At 38.4% G+C, this 20,932-nt stretch overlaps 2 protein-coding genes across 13 annotated transcripts in view; one reads left to right on the forward strand and one right to left on the reverse strand.

Annotated features, from left to right (window-relative positions):
• The window catches only part of usp1 (ubiquitin specific peptidase 1), a 198,289-nt gene that overhangs the window by 44,137 nt on the left and 133,220 nt on the right, over positions 1 to 20,932 (reverse strand). The window contains exon 1 of one of the 10 annotated variants that reach the window (XM_061975716.2): positions 8,090 to 8,233. The exons of 8 other annotated variants lie outside the window; for them this stretch is intronic. In XM_061975716.2, the coding sequence (XP_061831700.2) occupies positions 8,090 to 8,123 (34 nt within the window). In that variant the 5' untranslated portion in view covers positions 8,124 to 8,233. One more of the 10 variants, XM_061975719.2, reaches the window with a different exon arrangement.
• Positions 1 to 20,932, forward strand: part of kank4 (KN motif and ankyrin repeat domains 4) — a 180,399-nt gene that overhangs the window by 20,884 nt on the left and 138,583 nt on the right. The window lies entirely within an intron of this gene.

The following is a 20,932-nucleotide window of genomic DNA, read 5'->3' on the forward strand; positions in this document are numbered from 1 at the left end:
TTCCCATTTTGGGTTTTGAGTTTTTCCTTACCTGGATGTGGGTTCAGATATGTGATGTCATTGTGGTTTGTGTAGCCCTTTGGGGCACCTGTGACTAAGGGCTATATAAATAAACTTTGATTGATTGATTGAATATCAAGTACCGGTAGCAATGCCAATGATGATACTTTAATTAAAATTTTCAAGTTCATTAAATGATAACATTTTTGATCACAATTATATTCCAACAAAAAAGGATAGTGGGGTCCAATATCAATAAATATTTAATGTATTTCCCAATTAATTTTGATCACGTACAATATTTTGAGCAATATCAAGTCAAGAGTCAGAGTGCTCTGAGTTAAATCCTTTAGTCTTTGTACTTAAAGTCCTTATGTGTCCAGAGACTTGTTTCCTGAGTTTGTAAACAATAAAAAAAATTACAAAAAAATAAATAAATTTGTGACATTAAAAAAATATCGACCTAATCCCTGTAATATTGACCATATGCTGATACTATACTTCGTATCGTTACTGTCGATATTTATATCGCTCCGCCCATCTACAGTACATTGGAGCACTCTAGCTTAACGGTTAGCATGGCTTCTTGTATTCTTCTATTGTGTCTAGTATAGCATGTTTTGCTATCCCTGTCGTCCAGTGATATTGATATTTGTAAGAAAGTGTATTTGCCGCCATAGGGGCGAGGAATAGTGGCTCACAGTGTGGAGGGACGTCAGTCGGTAGCTCGCTTGTGAAGACTTTACATTGTGGTTGTTTGCTTGTGTGAGTCACAAGTAAAATGTGCCATCAACATGCATTATCACTAGGGATGTCCGATAAATGGCTTTTTTGCCGATATCCGATATTCCGATATTGTCCAACTCTTAATTACCGATACCGATATCAACCGATACCGATATATACAGTCGTGGAATTAACACATTATTATGCCTAATTTGGACAACCAGGTATGGTGAAGATAAGGTCCTTTTTTTTAAAATTAATAAAATTATATAAGATAAATACATTAAAAACATTTTCTTCAATAAAAAAGAAAGTAAAACAATATAAAAACAGTTACATAGAAACTAGTAATTAATGAAAATGAGTAAAATTAACTGTTAAAGGTTAGTACCATTAGTGGACCAGCAGCACGCACAATCATGTGTGCTTACGGACTGTATCCCTTGCAGACTGTATTGATATATATTGTAGGAACCAGAATATTATTAGAGAAAGAAACAACCCTTTTGTGCGAATGAGTGTGAATGGGGGAGGGAGGTTTTTTGGGTTGGTGCACTAATTGTAAGTGTATTTCGTGTTTTTTATGTTAATTAAAAAAAAAACCAACAACTGATACCGATAATAAAAAAACCCGATACAGATCATTTCCGATATTACATTGTAAAGCATTTATCGGCCGATAATATTATCGGACATCTCTAATTATCACGATAACTCAATAGTATTAAAAACTCTATGGTCGGCCAAATTAATATATATTTGATATTGTACATTGTCTATAACGCACACCCTTTGATTTTTTTTAAGCTGCTAATCAAATGGAACTAGAGATGTCCGATAATATCGGCATTATCGGCCGATAAATGCGTTAAAATGTAATATCGGAAATTATCGGTATCGGTTTTTCTATTATCGGTATCCTTTTTATTTTATTTATTTTATTTTTTTATTTTTTATTAAATCGACATAAAAAACACAAGATACACTTACAATTAGTGCACCAACCCAAAAAACCTCCCTCCCCCATTTACACTCATTCACACAAAAGGGTTGTTTCTTTCTGTTATTAATATTCTGGTTCCTACATTATATATCAATATATATCAATACAGTCTGCAAGGGATACAGTCCGTAAGCACACATGATTGTGCGTGCTGCTGGTCCACTAATAGTACTAACCTTTAACAGTTAATTTTACTCATTTTCATTAATTACTAGTTTATATGTAACTGTTTTTATATTGTTTTACTTTCTTTTTTATTCAAGAAAATGTTTTTAATTTATTTATCTTATTTCATTTTATTAATTTTTAAAAAAAGTACCTTATCTTCACCATACCTGGTTGTCCAAATTAGGCATAATAATGTGTTAATTCCACGACTGTATATATTGGTTGGTTTCGGTAATTAAAGAGTTGGACAATATCGGAATATCGGATATCGGCAAAAAGCCATTATCGGACATCCCTAAATGGAACCCCTGAAAAACTCCAAATGTCAGTAGTTATGGAGAATATAAACAATGTGCGTCTAAGTGGTTGTGGCCTTAAACAACCAGATTTGTGTTTATGTGGATTATAGATTAAACATTATTGTTTTAGGATGTGAGACAGATGCTTCATGTGGTTCAGTCAAAGACACCTCTGAGGGACTCTAAGAACCACAGTACCTTTGTTGGCCCACACAATATGTAAACGTGTGTGTTAAGTTAGGATGATCGCTTGAGGGCTAAAGAAGTGAGAATTATTGTTCCATTATTACGCCTCCCTGGTAATGCAAAGAGACAAAAAGGGGAGGCAGAATGTTCTGCCGCTAAGCCGCCAGTGGTGGTAGTAGCTGGTGGTGTTCATCTCTATTGTGCCTGACTAAGATCCCTACAGACCGACACAAGTTTGGATTTCTTTCGGGTGGTTATCATCACTAGAGTATTTGGAGTTATTAAAAGTGATGTTCTTTCATCAAACACGTGGCAGAGGCCGGTTTTAAGGAGCTTTAGGGCTTCTTAGTGCCGCTGTGGGAGGAAGAGGGACTCCCTAAAATCTCTTTCTGTCACTCAGAGAGGCTCAAAAAAATCACATACTGTAGCTAAGAACACCCAGATGAGAGCTGGGAGTCAGGGCTAACACACACAGTACACACACGTCAGCTAAGTGAAAGCCTGGTTATAGGACTTATAATTACATTGTATCAAATCTAAACACCATTTCTCAACTGTGCTTTCAACCCTTTCTGCCCATACTAAGTGAGGTGGATCCACTCATATGAAGTGTCTTGGAAAAACTCAAATGTATTTTATTTGAGAGCTTTTAAGTCATGCTGCTAACAAGTGAGGATACAAACGAACCGTACATTTCCTCAAAAATCGCCAACGCGCCTAATGTACGGAATAATTCTTGTTGTGCTTACCGACCTCAAAGCAATTTCATTTGGTACATGGTGTAATGACAAGAGTGACCAGTAGAGATATGTGTAGACTGCAATATGACGCCAGTAAACAACACCAAAACTTTAAATGTTCCATTGAAAATAAAGAACATTACACACGGCACTCAAAAATCTGTCAAAATGTTTTAGTATGACTTTGAAGCTGCCGCTTGATGGGATTGTCGGCCCATTGCGGCTACCGTAGTCAGAGATACAAGTATTACTATGGTGTGTGTAAAATGGCACCCATTAGCAGACATATTACCTGGCGTTTTGTTCCACAATATTATGCAAAACCAATTTTCTTACCTTCTGGTACCTGCTGATGTGTATTTGAGATCTGCATAAGTCCTTAAAATGTGCGCACATCCGCCACTGTAGTCCGTGCCGATACCATAGTCGATAAGCTTCTTCTTTTTCACTATCTTGTTCTTATGGGGCATTCACCTTCTGCTGTTGCCATTTGTAATATAAAGTAGCGTAAAGCTCTAACTTATATCCCGCTATGGAAGCGCTAAAAACTACCAGTGTAGTGGGTTTACATAATTCACCCACGGAACTTTAGTTATCAGAGAGTTACGGTCAGACGGTTTTTCCCGGGACACATTTCCGGCGTTGTTGCACTAGTGAGCCACGGATGAGAAGATGCTGCTCCGTTATTGATTTATGTAAAGTCTGAATGTCATTAAAACAGTTAGCTCCATCTTTTGACACTTCTTCTTTCACGCCCATCCTTGCACGCTACACCGCTACAACAAAGATGACGGGGAGAATACGCTGTCGAAGGTGAGCCACGTAAATAAGACCGTCCACGAAAAGGTGCATCCTGAAGCGACTGTCAGAAAGCGACTTGAAAATGGTCTGTAAAACATAATCTATGCAACATTTTGACCAAAGAACCACCATTACATGTTATGTAGACCACAAGGAAGTGTTTTCCATTTCGAAAAAAATCATAATATGACCCCTTTAATGCGCCTTTTGTATGAAAAAAGACCTGAATAGACCCGCTCATCGGCAGTGCGCCTTATGATCCAGAAAATACGGTACATACATATGCCATGTAGTAGGGATTTGAATCTTCCAACAACTTCTGATTCTGAATCTTAGGGTGATGATTCAATTCAGAATCGATTCTGGATTCAACACAAATATATCGATTCAAACCAATTCCCGCAATATATTATTTGGCAAATATATTATCATAAAACCTTTTTAAACCAGTTGACAAGTTACAAAAGCTTGTCTTGTCTGCTGAAGTATGTAAGTTCACTCGGCGTTCACCGGTTGCAATGATTTGCGCATGTCTTTTTCCATCTGAAAAAACATGCGGCTATTATCGACAAAATTAATTTGTTGACAACAAATTTTACTCTTGAATCTTTTTGACAACGTCGACGAATCGATGCACTCCCACAAGTAATGCCTTATCTGACCAGATCACATTTTTCTAAGCCTTGTCAAAATCAGAGGGTACCTTGTGGGGACTGCAATCCACTACTGACTGAGATCTGAGTGTGTAGCCTGTGTATTTCTTGCCGATTATTAACCAGCTTGTAATACCTGGCTGATCCCTCACTTTTTACAGAATCATCTCCAGCTCATGAGGTGTGATGTTGCATTGAGTTCAATAGCAAGGGTGATTGACTATACTGCAGGACTAAAACTAGGCCCTTTTCCACCAAAAGTTCAGGAACCTCTGGTTCCTGGATCTATAGGTTCCTGTAGAAATGTGTGGTTTGTGTTTCCATCGCATTTCACAGTTTAGGGTAGTTTATACAAATCAGGCTGATGGCGTATGGAGGAATGGTTTAGTATATTTCTACACTGGTATCATGTAAATAAACAGACAATATCAGGTCAGAGTTATTTTACTAAAAAGTAAGCAATTGAAATACAAAGCAATAAAATACGAAACGATAGATTTGTGTGTTTCTTTGGTGGAAACACACAGGGGAACTTTATTTGGTGGAAAAGAGCCTATTGTGTGCTTCAAGGGCACATAATCACCATTTTTTTTATCCTGTTGAAAAATGAAAGACTTATAGAATATGTCCTGTTTGGCTTTGGGATATTGTCAAATGTCAGTGAAAGAATAACACATTGACATTGTAGAATTTAACACGAAAACACTTTTAGGAAATGTCATGTTTGATTATGGCTTAAATAGAGTTTGCTGAAAAGACAAAAAAGTCACCCATTGTTCCTTGGCAGTTAATGTTTTGAATATTTTTTGTTACTTTCCCTAAATTTTTTTTAGTTTTTTTCCCCTACACATCAACATGGCAAAATTAACGTTTGTCGAGCCACGGTAATGTCTGTTTACTATATAAAATAAAGTGTACCAAATTGTTTATAAGACGTCAGGCTTTTGTCTGCAATGTCCAACCGTCAGAAAGCCGTCCTCTCAGTAAATTATGAATTCATGAGGGTCAGGCAATTCCTTTTGGTCCATTTCAGCTGTAATTAATAATATATAAATAATAAATGTCAGTGTTTATCTCACGCAGACAAACCGAACACATTGGCTTTTGCGTTAGTTTGTTAGCATTAGCATTCTGTTCACTCGGGTTGAGGCTAAAAACTACACAAATGGAGTGTCACTGATTACTTTTACAACATATAATAAATAGTTTATATTTGATGTCATTTACCTTCGTTCCACTTGTGTACTGCCTCCTTTTTATCACATTTATCCAACAAAGTCAGCATAGTAAGCAGCTGAGTCTGTCCGGCTTCACACTTCTCCTTAAATAGGTTTAAAAGAGTCTGTTCACTTCCCGTAGCTTCAGTATTGAAATTAAGTTTGTAAAAAATAATAAACATTAAACTGCATAGATACAGTTTAAAGATTTAATATATATATATATATATATATATATATATATATATATATATATATATATATATATATATTATAGACATAATATATCTGTATATATAATATACATATACATACATATATTATGTATATATTACGTATATATGTTATATTTTATATCGCTATATTTAGTCTATTTATACCTGCAGTGTCCTTTCCATCCTTACACTTTCCATCATTGTAACTGAGCTACTGTGTTGAACAATTTCCCTTGTGGATCATTAAAGTTTGTCTAAGTCTAAGACTATGGTTTAGTAAAAATACTGCAAGATAGTTCCACTGATCAGCGTTCTTCAGCACAAAGATGCCCCACAATTGCACACAAATACACAAAAAATAAGAAATAAACAAGTCGTCGCTTATATTCCAATGGCGGTCGTGTGTTTGAAAGAGAAGTTTAAGGAACGCCCCCAACTGTGTTCACCCAATCAGCGTTCGACAGCACAGCCGGCCCCCGAAAGGTTTCCTGGCCGCTTGGAAAAGTCCCACTTAACTCGGAGGAACCCCGAAACGTACCTAAAGAACTAAATCTACCCGGGTACTCTTTGGTGGAAACACACAGGGGAACTTTATTTGGTGGAAAAGAGCCTATTGTGTGCTTCAAGGGCACATAATCACCATTTTTTTTATCCTGTTGAAAAATGAAAGACTTATAGAATATGTCCTGTTTGGCTTTGGGATATTGTCAAATGTCAGTGAAAGAATAACACATTGACATTGTAGAATTTAACACGAAAACACTTTTAGGAAATGTCATGTTTGATTATGGCTTAAATAGAGTTTGCTGAAAAGACAAAAAAGTCACCCATTGTTCCTTGGCAGTTAATGTTTTGAATATTTTTTGTTACTTTCCCTAAATTTTTTTTAGTTTTTTTCCCCTACACATCAACATGGCAAAATCAACGTTTGTCGAGCCACGGTAATGTCTGTTTACTATTGACTAAATGCTGAGAGCCGCTCTGCTCACCCTCAACAACTCACAGGTTTATTGTGGTGGTTGATCCCGCCCATTTTTGGGATAGTCGCCAGCCTCTGCTGATGCTGCTGCCAAAGTAGGCAGATTTTCATCCTTGCTTTGAAAGCACATTTGTGATGAAAGCTCTGTAAGCACGCCAAGGGCTATTCGCAGGATGGTCCAGCTACAGCAAAGTGCATTGAACTATCAGTTCTGTTCTGTGGGTAAATTAATTTGAGGCGATTAAAGCGCAGGCTAACACTGACCCCATGAGTCCTGGTACAATATCCACGCTCAACTGATCAAGCACAAATGGGCTTTTGGCTCTGCATTGTTGTGTGCAACAATGATATTAGTATTAAATCAATGTGATTTCAATGAATCATCATGAAGCTATAACAGTGCATTAGACTTCTTTCTTTGGTTGTTGGCTCCACATTATTCAGAATTTAGAAAGGAATGTAATAAATAAGAAATGTCTGAGTAAACTAGTACCGTACTTTCCAGGCTTTAGAGCCCACCCGTATTTAAACTACACCCACCAAATTTTAGAAGAAAAAAATATTTTACATCCAGGGTGTACCCCGCCTTTCGCCTGAATGCAGCTTGGATAGGCTCCAGCCACCCCAAAAGGAACAAGTGGTAGAAAATGGATGAATGGATAGCTCCACCGGACCATAAGGCGCAGATATAAACCGGTACCAAAGATTTTATAAATATTTATTTACATACCGTGTTTCCAAACAGTGCCTGTAATGCGGCAGTAAAACGGTTGATCAAACAAAACAAAAGTCATCGTCATGGACCCACTAGCTGCGGAAGCTAGCTCTCCAATCAGCTAAACAGACGCAATAACTCCACGGAGACGATTTGGTGAGATTACAAAACTGAAACAATTAAAAAAGAATGCCATTATAAGTTAATAATACTAACACAGACATTTGTAAACATGTTAGCATAGTTTCCAACTTTGCTAATCCTAACGACGCTAGCTTGATTACATTAAGATAACACACACAAATATGCATTAAAACACTCCTACTGACATTACACATGGAACAGTTTAGTAAGTATGAGTAGTTTTAGTTATTATGTAAAACTTACAAATGTTGCTTTGAGTGATGAATGAAGAATCCATTTGGGCAGAAACGCTATGGACGAATATAATTCCGGCACAAAACAGAGAGTAGATTGTCAACCCGCAGCACCTGCAATGAGCGAACTCGTCTAAAAGATGGTACCATAGCACAAACAATAACTCACTTTTTCAATGTCCCGGTTGGCATAATATAAAAGCTATTTAGAAGGATAAGAGGATAGACTTTGATCATGCCACAATGGGGAAATTATGTGGTTGTAATGCAGATACAACAAGTTCACAAAAACAAGATAAAACACATGAAAAAAAGAGGGAAACATCAAAGGACATGAAATACATTAAAAGAGCACAGATCTGATGCAACCAGCTGATGCAACCAGCTCCCACTTCAGCGGCGCCATTTCTACATACAGCTCGAGGTAAAACACAACAAAACAAACAAAAATGAGCAATAAATGATACACAGCTCGCACATACAATTCCACCATGCATGGACAAACAACACAACGAAACAAAAACACCATTTCAAGACCCACATACAGTGTGTCCACGCTATCGTCTGCTGGGGTGGTGGGCCACACGGCCAGAGACAGGAACAGACCCAACAAAGCAAACAAGAGAGCCAACTCCATCCTAGGCTGCCCACTAGCTCTCGGTCAAAATCTGGTCCGCGCGGCTGAGCGAAAATATGTCTAGGGAGCCCGATGTGTCTCATGCTCATTCAGCCACGTGAAGATCGTCTATCTTGACGCTTAACGCTAGCTCCACAGCCTCGTCTCTTCGTCCGCATCTCCTCTGGTCTCTCCACACAGAGCCAGCAGTTGGTCTCCGGTGCAAACAAGGGCATGGCTAAAAGGCTTCCCCAGGCAGATCCAAAAGTTCACAAAAAAGCACTGCAGAAGTCACTAAAGTGCCACCTCTTGTTGCACAGTACCAAAAGGGCCTGAACCAAAAGGCAAAAAACACAGAAAAACAGGATTGAAACTTCAAGAAGGTAAAAGGAAGATGCACAATAGTGCAGAGCTCCTGCAACCAGCAGGCACTAGAGGGGCGCCATCTTGGGGTAGAAAAAAGGTGAATACAAAACAATATGGCCCGTTTGCGGAAAAAAATCCATAAATCAACCGCACCGTTTCATAAGCCGCAGGGTCAAAGCGTTGGAAAAAAGTCGCTTGTTATAGGAAATAGCGGTATGTGTAAAATAGTGCAGTTGGAATATAAGGTGAAGTTCAGTTCACACTTTGGAAACACTTTACAGTAGGGCTATCCGATAATATCGGGCTGCCGATATTATCGGCCGATAAATGCTTTAAAATGTAATATCGGAAATTATCGGTATCGGTTTCATAATTATCGGTATCGGTTTCATTAAGTAAAATGTATGACTTTTTAAAACGCCGCTGTGTACACGGACGTAGGGAGAGATGCAGAGCGCCAATAATCCTTAAAGGCACTTCCTTTGCGTGCCGGCCCAGTCACATAATATCTACAGCTTTTCACAGTCACAAGTTAATGCAAGGCATACTCGTTCAACAGCATTGTTATACAGGTCACACTGAGGGTGGCCGTATAAACAACTTTAACACTGTTACAAATATGCGCCACACTGTGAACCCACACCAAACAAGAATGACAAACACATTTCGGGAGAACATCCGCACCGTAACACAACAGAACAAATACCCAGAATCCCTCGCAGCACTAATTCTTCCGGGACGCTACAATATACACCCCGCTAACCCCTAACCCCCCCCCCCCCCCCCCCACTTCAACCCCGCCCACCTCAACCTCCTCATAGTCTCTCATGTCTCGCATGTCCCAAATTCCAAGCTGCTGTTTTGAGGCATGTTAAAAAAAATAATGCACTTTGTGACTTCAATAATGAATATTGCAGTGCCATGTTGGCATTTTTTTCCATAACTTGAGTTGATTTATTTTGGAAAACCTTGTTACATTGTTTAATGCATCCAGCGGGGCATCACAACAAAATTAGACATAATAATGTGTTAATTCCACGACTGTATATATCGGTATCGGTTGATATCGGAATCGGTAATTAAGAGTTGGACAATATCGGAATATTGGATATCGGCAAAAAAGCCATTATCGGACATCTCTCGTTGGAATATAAGGTGAAGTTCAGTTCAAACTTTGGAAACACTTGTTGACGATTAACTATAATGGAAACATTCTGAACACACAAGCGTAGTTTAAAAAGATCAAGAATCACCTCTCCTTAGGTCTAAGCAGCTCTCACATGTTGGCAGGTTAAATAATACAGAGCACTGCAGACCCGCTTGAAAAAAGTTACACAACCGGACATTTCCCAAGAAGCAACAGGGAGGAACAATAGCTTGGTCCATCCTCATATTGTCTCCCTGCACACTTCTTAATGGGTTCCTGACATTGACAGGCAGGAAAAAACACTGTTTGGAGAGGAGCGAAGAGAGAGCAGAAGGGAACATGGGACTTCCTTAATGGTAAATTTGCCTTTAAATGCTGCCGTCTTATTGGCTGGCGTGAGCAGGGAGGGACGTCCTGGTTGAGTGTGGATGGAAGTGGCCGCTCCCTGCTGCATGTCACAAATGTATTGAGTTGTTGCGGATGTGTGTGTGGTAGAATCCTGTCTTGTTCTGTACTGAAATAACATTTGGCTTTCTTGGTATGTGTTTAAATGGAGCCAGTAAGCTTTTGCACATACTTGCTCAAAGGTGGTCAACTAAATCTGACTTCAAAAAGTGAAACCCATATCCTCTATTCTGTTTTGAAAAATCTCAAAGTTGCACTTATAGAAATAAAGGTTGACCTTTTTCTTTTCTTTTTAGAATAGACAACTAGATTGGCAATCAATGTGATGGCTTAGCTCACCAGCAGGAAACATATACCTGATGTTGTCTACTAACCTTGGTACTTTTGTCCAACCGAATTCCATCACAAATTCACGTCACACCAGACGGTGCCATATTTCAATGTCTTTGTTGCGTGTGACATCACGTCCGGTGGCAGACTAAACACCGGCGCAAACACTTGGCAAGGAAACAATCACTCAAGCAGCACTCAGAGCAGACTCAGCCAAACTACCTCTCGGTAAGGTTGTAATTTACAATGCAAACAAGGCAAGTATGCCTAATAGAAAACACTGGAACATAAAGTAAGGCTCCACTTGTCCAAAATGCACTAGCTTGATGCTAATTTATATTGGCTTTGCCATATACATGCTACTGATAAGCATTAGCGATTTTAAATGGAGTCATGGCAGTTTCATCTTTTTATAATGTCCTTACTAGATTTCATTACCATAGCTTGTTGCTGTTTTTGCAACCCACCTGGATTCTCCCCCTTAACCCCAGTGTTGATTTTGACAGCAGTTTCTAATTTAGTTTTAGTCATAAAATACATTCTGATAAGAATGTATTTTATTTTTAGTTCAGCTTTAGTCATCTACATTGATTTAGGTGTAGTCTTGTTTTAGTCGACTACATTTCACAATAGTCAGCTAAAATGACATCAAATTTGAGTTGAGTTGAGAGAAGTTTGAGTTTACTTAAAACATGCAAGCATACAACATGATACATCACAATTTCCAGTGAAATTGTGATGTATCACAACACAACATGTTCGAAAAGGAGTTGGAAGAAGCAGATCTTATTTAATCCTACCGCCTTTTCCTTTACATAGCAGTTGCTAAAACATTTGTTCACTTCCTGTTCTCAATTTATTCACAATATACTCCACAAGTATAACAATACAAATAAATAATTAGTGAAGTAAGTTATATTTCATATGGTGAGATAAGTAAGATTATCTTGAAAATGAATGGATGGATGAGATAAATTCAGAATGTTAATCATGGTTCTTCTTCTTTGTACTTTGTGAACACTTTAAGTTGGAAGAGTTTCTTGAAGTGGATCATATTAGTACATTGTTTGATTTCTTTGCTTAATCCATTCCATAATTGAATTCCACATACTGATATACTGAAGGTCTTAAGTGTTGTACGTGCATACAAATGTTTTAAATTATATTTTTCTCGAAGATTATATTTCTCCTTTAGTTGACTAAAATACAAGTATAAAATATGAAAGCTTGAAAGCTTGAAAACAAGGAGCATGAGCTTATAGTTAGGAATAATGCTGTTAGTCATGTTTTAATGAGGAAAGACGTCAATGTAGCTTGTTTTCACGTTAGCATTTAAGCTAGGGAGCTGGTGCGGTGAATTGATCAAAGTGCAGTTCAAGGTTCAAGGTTCAAGGTTCAACTTTATTGTCCCCGCGGGGAAATTTGTCTTGGGCACAGTGCATCATTGCTTTCTTAACATACACAAAAACAACAGAACAAAAACACAAGCACAGACACAACCACAACCAGACAACTAACATTTAAACATCAGAACATGGAGCTTGATAGACATAAGTGGCCCTTTGATGTAGGCATAAAATCTACAGTATGGAGTTATCAATCAATCAGACGATAATACCAACTGTTGTGAGTTTTACTGTAGTTATCATTAATATAGTTTATCGTTACATCACTAATTCTGAAGTAGTCCCACCATCTACAAGACAATATAATTTCCGTCAACATTTGCGCCTCATTTTTGTTAATTGACTCAACTGTCAGGTGTTTGGTCATCCTTTTAGTCAATGCGCATTTGTTTTGATTACTTATCGTTTTAATTTAGTCAAGGGAAAATAGTTTGTTGGCGATAACTAAGACGAATATTATTAGCCAACAAAATTAATACTTATTCACACTTCCCGTGGAGCGAACCTGCGTTTGCAGATTGATACAGGAGTGCTTGGGAAAAGTTAGCCAGAACTCTGAGCTGGTTGTCCAGGCGTCAGTGAGTGAATAAGGTTTGCCACCGCAAAACCACATTAACTAAACCTCACTCTTAATCCCGGTCAAGATGCCAATGTAACGCAACTGGATCCGCCCCCATCACACTGCCCAGGGATCGAACCAGAATCCGCAGATTGGAGTAACAAGAGCTCAAGTCAACTAGCCAAAAACCTGTCACACGTTCTCAAAGAAAAAACATGACGACATTGCTGACATCACCCACTTCGTTAGGTATAACAGGGGTCAGAGGAGTCTATCCGTTTTGTATACCCTTTATCCTGCTCAGGGGCACAGGAGAGCTGGAGTCTATCATAGTCTACTTTGGGATAAAGGCAGGGCATACCTTGAACTAGTTACCAAGAAATCTTTAATGTCCGGTGCAAACAGAGCTACAGATGTCCTGACTGTGAAGTAGATGTGCCTATCACTATGCCATTCAGCTGCCGAATACAAAAGTAGTATTAAACATTTTTAAAAAGCATAAAAATGCACAATTTTGATTAGTTTGATTGTAGCCTAACATTGGCCTTGACAGTGTGAAGGTTAACACTGTTTTTTCTGTGTTTCCTACCTAAGTGTATTTAACTTAACTAAAACATTTTACATTTTCTTGTCTATACTCGACTTCTGAAACCTCATCACACTGATTCTCTTTCCGACCCAATACCGAGTAAAATTCGGGTTTGTATCTCCAATACCAATACTTTGTGCAAATACACCTAATGTGTCTGGTAAAATTTTAAAGGGAGTGTATTTCGAGTGTTGCTGCTCTTAGGGAACCATGTTCAACCCATATAAAATCACCGGGCAAACAAATGATGCCGTTAATTCTGCACTGAATGCGTTATCTCAGTGAATCTCAAACTGTGGTACGTGTACAACTAGTGGTACGCGGGCTTCATCTAGTGGTACGCCAAACAATCACTTGATTATAGTACAATATTTTAATTTCCTATATTCAAACACAGCCTTTCTGTTCAAACTGTGTGTAATGTTGTAGTGGCCAAAAATATCAAATATACCGGGTACTTGTTAAATAAAACCTCTGCCTTGTTTTAATGAATACTTAAGCCTACTACGCTACTTTATTTTAATGTTGGTCATTATGGTGGTACTTGGAAAGCCAAGTTTTTTCTGAGGTGGTTTGAGAACCACTGCGTTATCTTATTTATATTCAACTCTGTATGTACAGTAGTGTCCCCAAATAGCCTTCGATTAAAGTATACGTACACTTGCTGTTTTATAGTACTGAGTGAATCATTTTAACTGTCAGTTATTTTCTTAAATAAACAAATGACGGACTGAATGACTGAGCATAGCATAGTGTGCCACTGCGCTCGTGTATTACGTACTCATGTAGTCATACCAAAAACTCTACCAGTCATACCAAAGACTATATAAATGGGACCCATTACCTTCCTGCTTGGCACTCAGCATCAAGGGTTGGAATTGGGGGTTAAATCACCAAAAAGGATTCCCGGGCGCGGCCACCGGTGCTGCTCACTGCTCCCCTCACCTCCCAGGGGGTGATCAAGGGTGATGGGTCAAATGCAGAGCATAATTTTCACCACACCTAGTGTGTGTGCGACAATCATTGGTACTTTAACACCATGAAAGTGTTTCTTAAACATAGGGGGCCGCCAAAAATATCTGTTTCTCAGCTGTAATCCGTAATACACTTTTCCACCACTCTTGGCAGTAATGACAATATCAAACAAACAAGAAGTCCGGAGCTAAAGTCATAGAGAAGTTTCTTAAGCACAAAAATTATGACTAAAGTGCCGTGGCGGGCCGTGCATTTCACATCTAGGCTTTCAGTGATGTCCTACTTAGTCCGACTTTAATAAATACCTCTCAAAATACCATAAATTATGTCACCACAGCTGGAGAAATACTATACAGAAACACACTTGCGCACTACTGCGCATTGAATCACCAATGTACAAAACAGCTACTTTCCGGCGCATTTAAAAATCAATAAACTTGCATCAGCAATTAAAACATTTCTCTATGTGGTAATGTCAAAATTAAAATAATTGTAAAAACATATTAAAGGTAAAAAAAATAAATAAATAAAAATATTTGAACTCACAATTTGCAGAACCCATCGGAACCCGGAAGCCATTGCTGTTAGTTGATTCGATTGTAGGTGGCGGACAAACCCTCTGACCGACTGGGACAGGTCAGCTAGCTCGGGGGTCGGCTGAAATTGTCTTACGAGAGCTAGCTTCTCCTGAAATGTCCTTCTTAAAATGGCTTTGCAAGTATATATTTGCCACCTAATAAAGTTGTGCTCTTCTTTGGCCTACATGGGTTAAAAAAGCAAGTAGATATCAGATGTCCATTTTAGCCAAGCTTGGCTGCGGTGCGGCTCGGCTGATCAGCCTAGCACTTGCTGCTCTTGCAACTCACAACTTGGGATTGGATACTCACTTGTGAGCCACAAGTGAGTATCCAATCACAGTTAAGTTAAAGTACCAATGATTGTCACACATACACTAGGTGTGGTGAAATTTGTCGTCTGCAATTGACCCATCCCCTTGTTCACCCCCTGGGAGATGAGGGGAGCAGTGGGCAGCAGCGGTGGCCGCGCCCGGGAATAATTTTCGGTGATTTAACCCCCAATTCCAACTCTTGAGGCTGAGTGCCCAGCAGGGAGGTAATGGGGTCCCATTTTTATAGTCTTTGGTATAACTCGGATGTGGTGGAGGAGGCGTTAATGTCATGTGCAACGGTTCAACATGTGGCAACCTAGGGAGGCCCACTGTCAACAACTGGTGATCTGATTGGCGATTGCAACTGCCTATCAACTGTATCTTCCCCATTTATCTACACTGCACAGACCGCCGCTATGTTGATTCAGAAGGCCTCCAGCAGATTTCATAGACCGCTGGGAACAATCTAGCTGAATTCTGATTGGATAAAAGCTCCAACGCAAAAAGAGCAGCACTGTGAAGTTATATGCCGTGAAGAGAATATAATGAATGGGCTGGGCGATAAATCGACATACTCGATATATCGCGGGTTTGTCTCTGTGCGATATAGAAAATGACTATATCGTGATATTCGAGTATATGTTCTCACGCAGTTGCTTTTAGCTGCGGACATTACACGACAGGCTCTCCTCGCTCTTTCCTGTGTCTCCTTCTCACAGACAGACAAGCGCACCTTCTTACATACGTCACATACTGTCACGTCATACGTCACATACGTATACGCCCTCGCGGAGCAGAGAGGTAGCAGCATGGGTAACGTTAGCTGTGATGCTAGCGCAGCCGTGCGAGTGGTAAAACGAGAGAGAAGGTGCGAATCTGGTAACAAATGAAGAAAGAATTAATTCCCCCAAAAAACAGCAGGGGGTCCATCGTCTGGCGGTGGTTTGGCTTCAAGTGGGAATATGTCGAACAGACAACCGTAATTTGTCAAGTGTGGTGCAAAAGCGTTGCTATAAAAAGTAGCATTACTGCTAATATGTAGCATCATTTGAAAAGTCACCTGCTAGAGAATGACGAGTGCTTACCCCGCATGTTAATATCTCCGTTCGGTGCCACACGCCCACACCATCAAAATGCCGAGGCAAACATTTCCATATCAACACCGAATGAAAATAAAATAGTGATTTTTTTTAGTTGTGATTTCTTTCTCTGCATGAAAGTTTAAAAGTAGCATATATTAATGCAGTATGAAGAAGAATGTTTTAATGTAGACACATAGAATCATCATACTGCTGTGATTATATGCATCAAGTGTTCATTCAAGGCTAAGGCAAAATATCGAAATATATATTGTGCGATATGGCCTTAAAATATCGCGATATTTGCATTTAATTTTATTGACAGTTAAGTTGAGAAACATATTAATTATTACTTTAGTGTATCTACTTTAGCACAACATGTTTGTATGTAAATGTATTTTTAGTCAGTTATTTATGAGTGCCTTCTTATGCAGTATATTTGGCTAGTACTTATTTTTATCATCAGTCTGACCTAAGCCCAAGGTTTAGACTTAGACTTAGACAAACTTTATTGATCCACAAAGGAAATTGTTCCACAAAGTAGCTCAGTTACAAATGATGGAAAGGGTAAGGATGGAAATAATAATGCAGGTATTAAGTAGACTAAAAATTTACCATAGTAGCAATATAAAATGTAACATATACGTATTATATATACAGTATATAATATATGCTGATATATTATATTATATTTTTATGTAATATACACAATATATAACAAATCCCAATTACCGTGTACAGTACATGTAACAGCTGCAGCAAAAAAAAAAAGAGCAGCATAAAATAGAGAGTAGATCCAGCAGAAAATAGACATTATAAACAAAGAGAGGTAGCTAACATAGAAGCGGCCAGGTAATAGACAAATATCACCTATTGCTCTATGGCGAGTGATTATACAGTTGGATGGAAAAAGATAAGTGATTTAAAAAAAAAGCAAGAAAAGTTGAGATTAACACCAACAATAAAGTCAAATTAAGGAAATCAAAGGAGCTACTGTGATGTGCTGCCACTCCTTAAGGCGCATCAAAGCATTTATGTGTTAAATAAATAATAATGATAATAATGTTTGTGATTAACGCATGCTTTTATATCATTCGACAAGGTTGTAGGAATAAGATCAAAAATCAAGAATAAGATTACTATTTCAGTGTTATTATTTGAGTGGGCCCCCTCCCCTCTGTAGTGGAAAAGTTGGGGCCCAAGGTCAAAAAGGTTAAGAAACCCCTGCATTATATCAAATAACTAAAGTATCAGAAGTATCAATATTTCGATGTGAGAATTGATTTTAGAGCATAGAGATCTGGTACTGGCGGTATCAATATTTCTGTATCATTCACTACTTTCTACAACATATCGTGTTCTACTAAAAGTTTGATAAACCTCATCTTCAAGCACACGCATACTTTTGTTGCTAACATGGTTCTTACCTTTCCAGGGGCTCCCAGGGGTCGAAAACACACATTGGAGATGCTAGAAGTAGAGTGCAAGACAGACGAGAACGATGAAATGAAGATGAAAAAGGAGGAAAAGGGCCATTGCAATGTTGTCAGTGAAGTGCATTTATACGTGTGTGTGTGCACGCACACACGAGTATGCGGGCATGTGCGCTTGTGTTTGATGTTCCATCTTTCAAACAAATGTCTGTGAGATAGCTCACTCTAATGGGGTGCATGATGCTCAGGAATGTAGATCAACTGATGAATACTTTGCAAGACCATGAAACCCACTGCACACGTACTGTACACAGTGTGTGTGTGTGTGTGTGTGTGTGTGTGTGTGTGTGTGTGTGTGTGTGTGTGTGTGTGTGTGTGTGTGTGTGTGTGTGTTCTTGTATTTCTACCCTTTCTTAAGACATCAACAAGGAATAGTACTTTCCCTATGAGAACCGGTGAACAAGTTAGGACTGAAATCATGGTCCCAATATGGAAAAGCATTGTATCTGATAGAGAGCAAAATACTAGAGTCTGTGAACATTGCTCCAAAGTCAGGATTTTTTGTTGATTTAATGTGCATACACAAAAGTAAACATTGACATGTGCAAAGGCAGCAATATATGATGAAACAAGACAGCAGCTAAAGAAGGACTTCCCTATTTATTCCCGAAAAAACCCGCCAGGTGAACAGCTGATTTTACGACTTCCGGTACTGATGTTAGACAACCCGCATCCCATATGTGACCATAGGATGAACAAATACACTACGGTACTAAGAATATAGTGGCTATTTACAGTTAGCTTCTACAGCTGGGTTGCCCAAAGTACGTCACAGGGGCCATCTGTGGTCCGTGACTCGTTTGTCATCGGCCTTAAGTTCTTTACAAAGAACAAAAAAATAGAGATCTCATTTGCACCCCTGGTGGTGAAATCTATCAAAATTAGGGTGGTCACAAAAAGGAGGTATTTTTCAAATTGACTGTGTGTCAGTTTTAAAAGTGCTCCCCCTTTGGTCAACATATGAAAGAACAAGTGTGTAAAAAATTTGAAGTTGTCCCCCTCTGGCCAACATATGTAATAACAAGTGTGTGTAAGAAATTGAAATGCACCCCCTTTGGCCACAATTAATTTAAGAATATATATATTGTATGTATGTATATATATATATATATATATATATATATATATATATATATACATACTGTAATAACTTGAAGTAAATAATGAAGATTAAAAAACAATTGCAAACAAAAAATTCTAAATTAAAAAAATTCTAAACTTAAAGCGTACCTTTTTTATATTTGCATAGATTTGTATATATTATTAATATTGTAAATACAAATCTTTATATATCTAGAAAGGGTGGTCCAAAAGAGGTAGGCATTTTTCTCAGGTCTCAAGAATGTGTGTGTGTGTGTGTGTGTGTGTGTGTGTGTGTGTGTGTGTGTGTGTGTGTGTGTGTGTGTGTGTGTGTGTGTGTTGCCCAAGTGGAATTGTTGGTCTTCCATTGTTTAGTGATCCTTTAACTGTCTGCTCCTTAACCTGAAAATGTGGTTACACTTGGTACTTTGTTATGTCTCTTGACGGCTGCTTAACCGCTAAGGACTTACATATGTGATTTGTTTGAGTCTGATTCCTCTAGGAATGTTTCTAGCATGACCAAAGCTAAACTCCTACGGTGTGAAAGTGTACTATACAAAATATTTTGATTGTAAACTGGCTTGTCAGAACAGCTTCACCGTCATTGCAGTACTTAAAGGTGCTGTTTGCAACTTCCTCAGTGTAACATTTTCCAAAGCAAAGAATACAACAAGAACGCCACCAGCTAGCTTATGTTACCATTAGTGGTTAAACAGAACACATTTGTTTGACAATTGTCTATATTTTTCACAATTACAAAGTTTATGTAATTAAATTTTTTACCGGCCAAATAAAATGAATGGTGTTTACGGCGGTCACTCAGCCAGTCTTATGAGGGGCCGTTAGGGACATTATTCAGAATTACCTCTTATACACACTACTGAAATGCTCTCACATAAACAACTGAAATGTTTTTCTCTCACACACACTACTGAAACACTCTCATACACACTACTGAAACACTACTGAAACACTCTTATACACACTACTGAAATGCTCTCACATAAACAACTGAAATGTTTTTCTCTCACACACACTACTGAAACACTCTCATACACACTACTGAAACGCTCTTATACACACTACTGAAATGCTCTCACATAAACAACTGAAATGTTTTCTCTCGTGCTGTTTGCAACTTTTTCTAAAGCAATGAATATAACAAGAACACCACCGGCTAGCTTATGTTACCATTAGTGGTTAAACAGAACACATTTGTTTGACAATTGTCTATATTTTTCACAATTACAAAGTTTATATAATAAACATTTTTACCGGCCAAATAAAATGAATGGTGTTCAGCCAGTCTCATCAACACACACGTGCAGGGAGTGCGTGCACTCATCCAAAAGCAGTCCAAGAGAAGCAATGAACAATGTGCAGTCATGTTGTTGTTATGATAGAATATTCAATGACAGCTAAAGCTAGCTATCCAACATGCTATTATTTGCTAACGACACCTAAAGCGAATGCACGTGCATGTGTTACGTACATACTGTACGTAATTACGTCATTACGTAGAAGAAGCCTTGAGAGGGTGGCATTATACTGTGTGAATTACATTGGAAAGTTCGCTACCTCAAGGCATCTGTGTAAATGTTGCAAGCAGCCCCTTTAACCAACACCACATTGTTATGCTCTGCCACAGTTAAATTTGGACCGGCACAGAAGTGCCAAGCTGTTTTGAGGTTTAAACAACATACAAGAGATCGACCAATTATCGGAGTAGATATTTGGCATTTTGACGTATATCAGTATCGGCCTCTTTTTATCTGTATGTCAACATCAGCAAGTACAAAAATACTTTATGATACCATTATTTAGTATTCAAAAAATAAATAATTAGTCAAGTAGCTAGTTATAATCTCAAGCACCTGCCCCACACCACCCTCACTTTCTCTTCCTTCTGCAGTGTTGGT

Source organism: Nerophis lumbriciformis, linkage group LG14, assembly GCF_033978685.3.
Source record: "Nerophis lumbriciformis linkage group LG14, RoL_Nlum_v2.1, whole genome shotgun sequence".
Lineage (NCBI taxonomy): Eukaryota > Metazoa > Chordata > Actinopteri > Syngnathiformes > Syngnathidae > Nerophis > Nerophis lumbriciformis.